Raw genomic sequence first — 12,407 nt, forward strand, 5'->3', positions numbered from 1 at the left:
ATTTGTGTAGGTTCACTTTACATGTATTATCTGCTATCTAATGAAAGAATCAAAGGGTGCCATTGACTGCATTCATTTCTAAAATCTATTTAGAAACTCAGTTGATACTAGTAAATAATAAATACACAACAGCTGTTTTTATGTAAATGGACTTACTCTGTGTACCGTCCAAGTTTTAAAATACATTGTCTGGCTAAAAGCACCCTGTGTTCAAATGTGACACAGCTTCTTCCTGTGGTATAATATTTCTAGCTCATTGAATAATGACTCTCAGTATTTCCAGAAGGCTTTGCTCAAACCACCACTGAAATTTGAATTTTATAGAATGTTCGTGTGTCATGAAATATTATTCCTTTGATTTTTGGTCAACTGTTGAAAATGTTAAAAATGTTTCTCGGCTGATAGACTGTTTAAAATTAGAATGTGGCCCCTGAGCGGAAGTTTGTTGATCCCTGTTCTGTACCATTATCCTATTGTATTTTCATCTTACTAGTATCCAATTGTCTTAGGCAGTCATCTCTTTATTTGTCAGTCTTTCCTGAAACACTGTAAGCTCCTTGAAGGTAGGTTCCTTGTCTTATTCACCATATTATCTCTATCAATGAAAACAATGGCTGAGCTATAGAGGTGTGTTACGGATATTTAGTGATTGAATGTATAAATTCAGATAATTCAGGAGCCACTAAATCCAATAACGTCTTCCTTCCAAAAAAGTCATGTGTAAATCCTATCCCAGGGGCCACATCCTGCCCAGATCTTTGCCTCTTTTAGTACAGATCTTTGTTCCCGTACTATTAATAGTATTTCAAGCCTTCCTGACTCCTTGGCTTTGACTCTAGTCTACTCCCTAGTATAGTAATTTGCTAAAGTATATTTTGTCTTACATTATTTCTCTGCAAAATCCAACCCTTTCACTGTTTCTCCACTGCCTACATTATAAGTCAAACTCCTCAGGTGGACATACAGGGCCCTTGATAATCAGTTCCCCGCCTGCTTTTCCACCTGTATCTCTGAGCCTTCCCTGGAGCCCTCTGCTCCAGCAGCCTCGCCCTGAAGCCACAGCTCATCCCCATCTCTGCACCTTTGCTCAATCTGTGCCTCAGGGCCAGTTGACATTCCCGGCAGGAAGGGATTGACCCTCAGGTCAAACGGGGTAAGTCTGCAGTGAGTGATGGGAATCAAGGAAAAAGAAGCTGAGCCTCAGAAAGTGGAAGATGAAGAGTGACTGTGGCCTAACAGGACTTAGTTGGCGATAAAGTTGGCCAAGAAGGATGCAATTATTCTGGGGGAATGATAGAACAAGGCTCCCTGGTAAGACTGGGCTTCCCTGGTGGCTCAGCAGTAAAGAATCCACCTGCTAATGTAGGAGGTGTGTGTTCAATCCCTGCATCAGGAAAATTCCCCTGGAGAAGAAAATGGCAAACCACTCCAGTATTCTTGCCTGGGAAATCCCATAGCCGGAGGAGCCTGGCGGCTACAGTCCATGGGATTGCAAAGAATCGGACACAACTTAGTGACTAAACAATAACAACAACCTGACAGGGTTATCTAGGCCAGCGATTTTCAAACCACTGTGCAGACGGGTATTCTGGGAATCTTGTTAAAATGCAGATTCTTGCAATAGGTCTGGAGTGGGGACCTGGGATTCTGCATTGTAAAGAACTCATAGGTGATGCCCATGCTTCTAGTTCTAGGATAATTCTTTGAGTTCAAGGATCTCACCAAATGCTCGGAAAAGGAGCCTTTTCTGTAGGACCTGAATGTGCAAACAGGAAGCCAGTGGGTCTGCCCCTCAGAGGCTCATCTACAATAAAGACATTTCTTGCATGCTAAATGACTGAATACAGGTGTGATGGCTCAAGGCTTTTTGTTGGAGGGGGTGCCGAAGAACCAAAGGCAAAGTGTGTAAGGCTGTAGCTTAAAGGGCAGAAACACCTTTAAGTCCTGAGATGGTGGCAGTGACAGTGGCCACTGGGAAAAAGAAAGGTCTAATGTGAGTTGGGCCAATGTCCTGTTATCTTATACAAATGCGTGCGCGCGCGTGCACACACACACACACACACACACACACGACTCATTCAGGGTAAAGGCTGGAGTGCAGCACTTTTCTCCTGATGTAGTCAGATTATCTTTTGTCTCCAAGAGGCACCTCTTCTGATCCACTAACACTTCCAGTTTAGAATCTAGGCTTGGCTTGAGTTCAAGTAATATAGCTCACCCTAACTAAGCAAGAGGGATCATTTCTATAATGTGTTATCTCCAAGCAGAAAAGCAGCTAGGAGACTGTTTGTCTGGCATAATTCACTGGCCTCTTAGAACAGTTTCTCTTTAATGATTAGCTTGGCTCTTGTCTCTTAAGCTAATCAATAGCTGCCCTCTTGATGAAATTGGGTGTTATTTCCCTGTGGCTTAACTTTGTGCAAACTGTGAGTTATCTTGATTAATGATTTTAATGACAGTTCTCTCATCCCCTCTGCTTTTATCACACAGAAACTTCTGCTTGACTGACCGAACGGTGACCCCGACATAGAGTCATAGTCATGGTAAGTTGGGGATGGGCTTCACCCTCTCTGGTGCCAGCCCCAGACAGGTACAGGATGTGTAATCAGGGCCTGCTGTCTTATACAAAGGGTTGTTTGCTCAACAGAGGGGAGGGAGGAGGAAATGGAAAGGTATTTTCTTTTTTTTTTTTTTCCCAAAAACACCGTTTCAGGGCTGGTGAGTCGCCTGAAACACTGGTGAAACCCTCTTTCAGGGCTGGTGAGTCTCCTGACCCTGAAAATTAATTCAAAGAGGGACTCCTTTGAATCCTTCTAACATCTTGAGATGCAGAAACAACTTATTTCTCTCTGTAGAAGCACGATGTGTTTGTTGTAGAAACTGTAGGCAAATAAAAAGGAAAAATCCAAAATCCCACCGCATTTCCCAGCAGGAGATGACTTCCGTCCGCTTTGGGTGCTATCTTATCTTTTTAGGCTTATCAGGAAGAGTGTTTTAGCTTCTCATCCACCTCCTGCTGCTAGCTGTGGCTGGACTCCTCTGAGCTTCGTTATCTGATCTCTGGGACAGGCAGGGAATTGGATCCCTTTGAGGGTTCCACAAAGCTGCCTGCTAATGTGGAAGCTGAGCCGTTCAGCTACAAATGTGGCCCTACCTGAGGCTGGCCACCTGCTCTTCTTCTCCTGCCCAAATGGGAGAATGAGAAATGAGAAGTGAATGGGCAGGTGATGCTTAATCCCTGGTCTTCTGGGAAGAAATAATAGAAGTAGAATCTTATATCCAGAGAGGACCTGGACATTCTGCCAGCTCTAGACGCCTTCCTTTAGGAAAATGGAAGTGTAAACTATACTGAACAAACAGTAATATACGTTTAACATTTTTTTTTGTTAGATATTTTAGAATTTTCTTCATCATCCTTGACAGTCAAAGGCTTACTCATGTCTGTACCAAATCTCTTATGCTTTCATTTAAAATCTATTTGTTCTTGATGGGTTCTCCCTGGACATGTACAACATTTATTCAGACATGTTTATGGTATCCCTACTTTGTGCATGGTATTTGGCTCTGGGGACTCAAAATTAATGGGTTGCTCTTCCTGTTCTGAGCAGGTTCTCAGCCTTTCTACATGTGAAGACTATAACCAAGTGATCCTTTCATGGGCTTTCCACTGAGGAAAACTGCCTCAGTTGCTCTTGTTTTTCTTCCTAGACCCTGTTTTCCCATTATGACTATTATTTATTGGACAGATAAAGTATATCTTTAAAGGAAAGGAAAGCCATTCGATATAATCTCAGTATTGTAATTCCCTATTATTTTCCATCATTTTAGTTTTGGATCCTACTCATTCAATAGTGGTTTTGAAATAGTAGTAATAAGAACATAAAAAAGAGTTAGTGTATTCACTCTAACCTTTGCTATGCTAACACAAGTTTATATTACATCTTATATTAAAATTATTTACTCTCAGTAGTGAAGTTATGGGTGTTTTGATTTTCTTCTTAATTCTTTTAAAAAATTTTATTGAAGCATAGCTGATTTACAATGTCATGTAGGTTTCAGGTATACAGCACAGCTATTCAGATATATATATATTCTTTTCCCTTATAGGTTAGTATATAATATTGAGTAGATTTCCCTGTGCTATGCAGTAGGTCTTTGTTGGTTATCTGTTTTACATATAGTGGTTAAATCCAACCTCTTAATTTATCCTTCCCCTTCCCACTCAGATTTTCTTCTTAATTTAAAAAAAAAATTTTTTTTCCAAATCTCTACAATGACCATATGATCCATTTCTAAAAGAAAAGCATGTTTTAAAAGCCGTTGTTTTCATATATCTACAAAAAATTTTCAAAGGTATAATTTACATATAGTGAAATGCACAGCTCTTATGGTTACTGGTAGAGGAGTTTTGACAAATGTACCATGTGTCTGCCCTCTTCTTAAGATAGAACATTTCCTCACTTCAGGAAGTTCCTTCATGCCCCTTCCAGCTCTGTCTCCTCCCTGTCCTCCACTCCATTCCAGAAATGCAATCACTGATCTGATTGTTTTCATCATAGATTAGTTTTGCCTGTTCCAGAAGAGCCTATAAATGGAGTCACAGAGCGTCTACTCCTTCTTTATGAGCACTGTATTTTTTGCACCACCCATGGTGCTGTGTCAGCAGTTTGTTCCTCCGTTCCTTTTCACTGCTACGTATTTCTTTGTATCATGTTCCAGTCTTTTGACATTTAGCGTCTTCATTATTATTTTAATAACTGAGTAACAGTTCATCGATTGTGATACAATACCGATTTCTAGCTATTTGTTTTCATCATTCTTCCCTACATCCTCTGTTCCCTTTGCCTGTTGCCATGAGGCGCCTTCCTTGTGGGGAATCCCCTGCCTTCCCTGAACAGGTAATCATACATTATGCCCTGGAATTGAATCAATATGGATACTTCAGAGCTAACAGGAGCAAATTTCCCCAGCTTATCTTGTTCCTGAAAAAAAGAGTCCCTAAGAATGCTCACAGATAAGCTATCTTTGCATAGTCCTCCTTTGCATCAATTCATCTTGTTAGATATTAATTTTAATCCCATACTAGGTACCCACCCCAGTACTTGCCTGGAGAATTCCATGGCCAGAGGAGCCTGGCGGGCTATAGTCCATGGGATTGCAAAGAGTCAGACACATCTGAGTGACTAACACTTCCTTAGTGTCCATCAGCAATGCAGTTTGCTTTAAAAGGCAGTGTTTGAATACCATCCAAAATTCTTTCAATACTGGAATTCCGAAAGAACCTTGTGAAACATTCAACTCAGAAAGCTGTCTCCAGTGGGGGTCAAGGGCTGAGCTTGGCCATTTAGAATTTTGACAGCCAATCACCAATTTGCTTGTTGCTATTGATAGATAGTAGAAGAAAACAGATAATATGCCTGCATTAATTTCATATGGTTGCCATAACAAAGCTCCACAAACCGGGTGGCTTAAAATAATAGAAATTTGTTGTCTTACTTTTCTGGAGGGTGGAAATCCAAAATCAAGGTATTGGCAGTGCCAAGGTCCCTCTGAAATCCCGAGGGGAATTCTTCCTTGCCTCTTTCTAGCTTCCGGTGGTTTGCTGGCAATCTTAGGCATTCTTCAGCAGAGACTGGAGTCAACAACATGTCTCCGTGTGTCTTCTCCCTGAGTGTCTTTGTCTTCACGTGCTGTTTTCTAAGGACACCATTCACGTTGAGTTATCAGCTTACCCTTGTCCTCCAGTAGGACCTCATCTTGATTTAATTTATTATAATTAATTAAGTAATTAATTTAATGACAGTATTTCCAAATAAGGGCACATTCTGAGGTACTGGGGGTTAGACATTCAACACACCTTTTTGGGGGGATGCAATTCAGTGCCCAAGGAAGTTTTTTAATTTTTATTTTATATGTTTTTTGGCTATGCTGGGTCTTTGTCGGGGTACACAGGTTCTTCGTTGGTGTGCGTGCTTTCTCTAGTTGTGGCAAGCAGGGGCTACTCTCGTTGCGGTGCACAGGCTTCTCTTTGCAGTAGTTTCTCTTGTTGTGGGAGCACAGACTCTAGGGTATGTGGGCTTCAGTACTTTGGCACGTGGGCTCAGTAGTTGTGGTGCATGGCATGTGGCCTCTTTCTAAACCAGGGATGGATGGAACCCATGTCCCTTGCATTGGCAGGTGGATTCTTAACCACTGACCAAGGAAGTTAATGTCATTGTCTTTTTCTCAGTCAAGTGTAGAAAAGTGATGAGTGTTTTGAAGTTCACCATATTCAGGGGATGAAAGGCTGGTCTTCCAGCAGATAAGACCCACACCCCGTGGGACCTGAAGCCTTTGTATGGGCTTGATGTGGACCACAGTGGGCATGAGAAATCCAGCCTAAGGTGGACTAGCTCATAGAGCTCAAGTCTGACTTGCTAAAGAACTGCCCTATGGGTATAAAAATCCTCCATGCCTTTATAGGCCCCATGTACATCCTTGGATCAAATTAAAAAGAGCCTTAGATCTATTTTACATTATTTTTGCCACCTTGTACAATGCTCTGTTCTAGATTTTGCTTTGACATTACCCCATAGGCTTGCGTTAGGGATATTATCAGAAACAGATATAAGAATCTCACTATTATATTTATTATAGAAATGTTACTGAGGTCATGTTGAATTATACTGATGAGAGCCACTCAGGCCACTGAGTTGAGTTTTTGGTTTTGTATTTACTGTTTGTACTAAGTGTTTTGCTATATTATCCTCCTTCATTATTACAACAGCCCTGTGGATTGGTGTCGTTATTATTCTTAACATACAGGTGAGAAAAATGAAACTTCCCCTAGACTACAGAGCTAGGAAGCATTGAAGCCAGATTCCAACCTGGATCTGTTCAACTCCAATGCCTGTGCTCCTTCCCACTAAGCTTCAGTTCAGTTCAGTCACTCAGTCGTGTCCGACTCTTTGCAACCCCATGAATCGCAGCACGCCAGGCCTCCCTGTTCATCACCATCTCCCAGAGTTCACTCAGACTCATGTCCATCGAGTCAGTGATGCCATCCAGCCATCTCATCCTTGGTCGTCCCCTTCTCCTCCTGTCCCCAATCCCTCCCAGCATCAGTGTTTTTTCCAGTGAGTCAACTCTTCGCATGAGGTGGCCAAAGTACTGGAGTTTCAGCTTTAGCATCATTCCTTCCAAAGAAATCTCAGGGCTGATCTCCTTCAGAATGGACTGATTGGATCTCGAAGCAGTCCAAGGGACTCTCAAGAGTCTTCTCCAACACCACAGTTCAAAAGCATCAATTCTTTGGCGCTCAGCCTTCCTCAGAGTCCAACTCTCACATCCATACATGACCACAGGAAAAACCATAGCCTTGACTAGATGGACCTTAGTCGGCAAAGTAATGTCTCTGCTATGCTATCTAGGTTGGTCATAAACTACCTCTCAAAATATGCCCACCATGTCTCCTTCACAGAGACCTACTCCTTTACAGAATTCATGACCCCCAAGTGATGCAGAGGAGATGGAGCTGACTGTCTCCATGAATCTGAGATTTTACTGGAGTCATAGGCACCAGGCTGTGGGGGTGCCTTTCAACCAAGGCTTATATAAGATGTAAAACCCTCTGCCTTTGCAGTAATTCATAGTCATCTCCCTAGGTGTTCAGTGCTATCACCATAACATCGTACCACTGGTAATTTGGTAACTTCTACCATTTGTCAAAAGAAGCATTATCAGAAAAGTCAGAAGAACCCTCTGTATGACCTCAGCCCTAAATTTAGCCTTGGTGATCTCTTACTCTTAGCTTATGAACTCAGCATCTTCAAAGCACATAGCACCCATTATGAGCAGAGCAAGGTTTCCAGATGAATCTGAACTCCACTGCCATCTGGGAACCATGGATATCAGGCAGATCCTCTCCCACCGGCTGTCTCCACAAATCATATGCACATCACACCTGACAGATGAACTAAGGGAAAGGGGACGACACAGAACAATTTTTGGAAGTGCTGGCTATGACTAATTAGTCCAGTTTCAATGACAAGAAAACAGAATTCAGAATAGCAAAGCACAGATTGTTAACAGGTTATAGTCATATTTTGTGTCAGCGAACAGAGGGGTAGATAAATGAAAAACCAAAGCTACTTTGATTCTTCCTTCTGCTGCTAAATCAGGAAGCCCAGAAGAGCTCCACTAATTCAGGTTGCCTCTCGCTACACACAGCGTGGGCTTCCCTGGTGGCTCAGCTGGTAAAGAATCCACCTGCAATGCAGAAGACCTGGGTTTGATCCCTGGGTGGGGCAATTCCCTTGGAGAAGAGCTAGGCTACCTACTCCAGTATTCTTGGGCTTGAGGGCTCAGACAGTAAAGAATCTGCCTGCAATGCAGAAGACCTGGGCTTGATCCCTGGGTTGAGAAGATCCCCTGGAGAGGGGAACAGCTACCCACTCCAGTATTCTGGTCTAAAGAATTCCAGGGACTATTCCATGGGGTCTCAAAGAGTCGGACACAACTGAGTGCCTTTCACACACGGTACAAAGAACAGCAGGGTTTTTCCTGGGCAGATGATCTCTTTTCCCTTCGTGGACACTGCAGTTCTACTTATTGATTACAACTCCATCTTGCTTTGGCTCCTAGGCAGAAAAATCTGTGTCTTACACCAAAAAACTACACTGACCCCTAAGTCTCTATTTCCATTTCCTTTCTACCCCCTCCTTTACTGTAATGGGTATGGCATAAGCCCTTTTGGAGGAGGTTGCCATTAACCCCACCATAGAGCTGCCAGAACTCACACACAACTGGGGAAACAGACTCTTGGAGGGCACAAACAAAACATTGTGCACACCAGGACCCAGGAGAAAGGAGCAGTGACCCCACAAGAGACTGACCCAGACTTGCCCATGAGTGTCCAGGAGTTTCCAGGGGAGGCGTGGATCAGCTGTGGCCTGCTACTGGGTCAGGGGCACTGAGTTCAGCAGTACATGCATGGGACCTTCTGAAGGAGGTCACCATTATCTTCATTACTTCCACCATAGTTTGGCCTCAGGTCTAACAACAAGGAGGGAAAACAGCCCCACCCATCAACAGAAAATTAGATTAAAGATTTGCTGAGAATGGCCCCGCCCATCAGAACAAGACCCAGTTTCCCCCTTAGTCAGTCTCTCCCATCAGGAAGCTTCCATAAGCCTCTTATCCTTATCCATCAGAAGGCAGACAGGATGGAAACTACAATCACAGAAAACTAACCAATCTGATCACATGGACCACAGTCTTGTCTAACTCAATGAAAGTATGACCCATGGTGTGTAGGGCCACCCAAGATGGACAGGTCGTGCTGAAGAGTTCTGACAAAATGTGGTCCACTGGAGAAGGAATGGCAAACCACTTCAGTATTCTTGTCTTGAGAACCCCATGAACAGTATGAAAAGGCATAAAGATAGGACACTGAAAGATGAACTCCCCAGGTCAGTAGGTACCCAATATGCTACTGGAGATCAGTGGAGAAATAACTCCAGAAAAAATAAAGAGAAAGAGCCAAAGCAAAAACAACACCCAGTTGTGGATATGACTGGTGATAGAAGTAGTGTCTGATGCTGTAAAGAGCAATATTTCATAGGAACCTGGAATGTTAGGTCCATGAATCAAGGCAAATTGGAAGTGGTCAAACAGGAGATGGCAAGAGTGAACATCGACGTTTTAGGAATCAGCAAACTAAAATGGACTGGAATGGGTGAATTTAACTTAGACAACTATTACATCTACTACTGTGGACAAGAATCCCTTAGAAGAAATGGAGTAGCCATCATAGTCAACAAAAGAGTCCAAAATTCAGTCCTTGGATGCAATCTCAAAAACAACAGAATGATCTTTGTTCGTTCCTAATGCAAACCATTTGATATCACAGTAATCCGAGTCTATGCCCCAACCAGAATTGCTGAAGAAGCTGAAGTTGAACGGTTCTGTGAAGACCTACAGTACCTTATAGAACTAACACCCAAAAAAGATGTCCTTTTCATTTATAGGGGACTGGGATGCAAAAGTAGAAAATCAAGAGATATGTGGAGTAACAGACAAATTTGGCCTTGGAGTACAGAATGAAGCAGGGCAAAGGCTAATAGAGTTTTGCCAAGAAAACGCACTGGTCATAGCAAATACTCTTTTCCAACAACACAAGAGAAGATTCTACACATGTACATCAGCAGACGGTCAACACTGAAATCAGATTGATTATATTCTTTGCAGCCAAAGATGGAGAAGCTCTATAAAGTCAGCAAAAACAAGACTGGGAGCTGACTGTGGCTCAGATCATGAACTCCTTATTGCCAAATTCAGACTTAAAGAAAGTAGGGAAAACCACTAGGCCAGTTTGGTATGACCTAAGGGAACATTTCATGCAAAGATGGGCTTGATAAAGGACAGAAATGGCATGGACCTAACAGAAGCAGAAGATATTAAGAAGAGGTGGCAAGAATACACAGAACTGTACAAAAAAGATCTTCACGACCCAGATAATCATGATGATGTGATCACTCATCTAGAGCCAGACATCCTGGAATGTAAAGTCAGGTGGGCCTTAGAAGCATCACTATGAACAAAGCTAGTGGAGGTGATGGAATTCCAGTAGAGCTATTTCAAATCCTGAAAGATGATGCTGTGAAAGTGCTGCACTCAATATGCCAGCAAATTTGGAAAACTGGCCACAGGACTGGAAAAGGTCAGTTTTCATTCCAATCCCAAAGAAAGGCAATGCCAAAGAATGCTCAAACTACCGCACAATTGCACTCATCTCACATGCTAGTAAAGTAATGCTCAAAATTCTCCAAGCCAGGCTTTAGCAATACATGAACCATGAACTTCCAGATGTTTAAGCTGGTTTTAGAAAAGGCAGAGGAACCAGAGATCAAATTGCCAACATCTGCTGGATCATGGAAAAAGCAAGAGAGTTCCAGAAAAACATCTGCTTTATTGACTATACCAAAGCCTTTGACTGTGTGGATCACAGTAAACTGTGGAAAATTCTGAGAGAGATGGGAATACCAGACCACCTGACCTGCCTCTTGAGAAATTGTATGCAGGTCAGGAAGCAACAGTTAGAACTGGACATGGAACAACAGACTGGTTCCAAATAGGAAAAGGAGTGCGTCAAGGCTGTATATTGTCACCCTGCTTATTTAACTTCTATGCAGAGTACATCATGAGAAATGCTGGGCTGGAAGAAGCACAAGCTGGAATCAAGATTTCAGGGAGAAATATCAATAACCTCAGATATGCAGATGATACCACCCTTATGGCAGAAAGTGAAGAGGAACTCAAAAACCTCTTGATGAAAGTGAAAGAGGAGAGTGAAAAAGTTGGCTTAAAGCTCAACATTCAGAAAACGAAGATCATGGCATCTGGTCCCATCACTTCATGGGAAATAGATGGGGAAACAGTAGAAACAGTGTCAGACTTTATTTTTTTGGGCTCCAAAATCACTGCAGATGGTGACTGCAGCCATGAATTTAAAAGACGTTTACTCCTTAGAAGAAAAGCTTTGATCAACCTAGACAGCATATTCAAAAGCAGAGACATTACTTTGCCAACAAATGTCCATCTACTCAAACCTATGGTTTTTCCAGTAGTCATGTATGGATGTTAGAGGTGGACTATAAAGAAAGCTGAGCACTGAAAAATTGATGCTCTTGAACTGTGGTGTTGGAGAAGACTCTTGAGAGTCCCTTGGAGTGCAAGGAGAGCAAACCAGTCCATCCTAAAGGAAATCAGTCCTGAGTATTCATTGGAAGGACTGATGCTGAAGCTGAAACTCCAATACTTTGGCCACCTGATTCGAAGAGCTGACTCATTGGAAAAGATCCTGATGCTGGGAAAGATTGAGGACGGGAGGAGAAGGGGACGACAGAGGATGAGATGGTTGGATGCCCTCACTGATTCTATGGACATGAGTTTGAGCAAGCTCCAAGAGTTGGTGATGGACAGAGAAGTCTGGCGTGCTGCGGTCCGTGGGGTTGGGAAGAGTTGGACACGACTGAGTGAGTGAATTGAACTCAACTTACCGTAATTTCCTATGCTTTGTTCGTTCACTGATTTTTTTCATCTAGTTTATATTGAATCATATGTATTTCTCTATGCCGCCTCACATACATTATGCTAAGTCACTTCAGTCATGTCTGACCCTTGCAACCCCCATGGACTGTAGCCCACCAGCCTTTTCTGTGAGATTCCCCAGGCAAGAATACTGAGTGGGTTGCCATTTCCTCCTCCAGGGAATCTTCCCAACCTAGGAATTGAACCTGTGTCTCTTATGTCTCCTGCAGTGGTAGGTAGTCAAGGTATTTACCACTAGTGCCTTCTGGGAAGCCCTTATAAATAGCATCAATTTTAAAATAGCATTAATAATTTAGTAAATTCATTAGAAATACTCA

General features: G+C 42.6%; 1 protein-coding gene across 2 annotated transcripts in view; it reads left to right on the top strand.

Moving 5' to 3' along the window:
• The window catches only part of ANXA4 (annexin A4), a 74,827-nt gene that overhangs the window by 24,792 nt on the left and 37,628 nt on the right, over positions 1–12,407 (top strand). For both annotated transcript variants that reach the window (XM_018055460.1, XM_018055461.1), the window contains exon 2: positions 2,491–2,543. In XM_018055460.1, coding sequence (XP_017910949.1) covers positions 2,541–2,543 — 3 coding nt within the window. In that variant the 5' untranslated portion in view covers positions 2,491–2,540. The remainder of the gene's footprint in view (positions 1–2,490; positions 2,544–12,407) is intronic.

Source organism: Capra hircus, chromosome 11, assembly GCF_001704415.2.
Source record: "Capra hircus breed San Clemente chromosome 11, ASM170441v1, whole genome shotgun sequence".
Lineage (NCBI taxonomy): Eukaryota > Metazoa > Chordata > Mammalia > Artiodactyla > Bovidae > Capra > Capra hircus.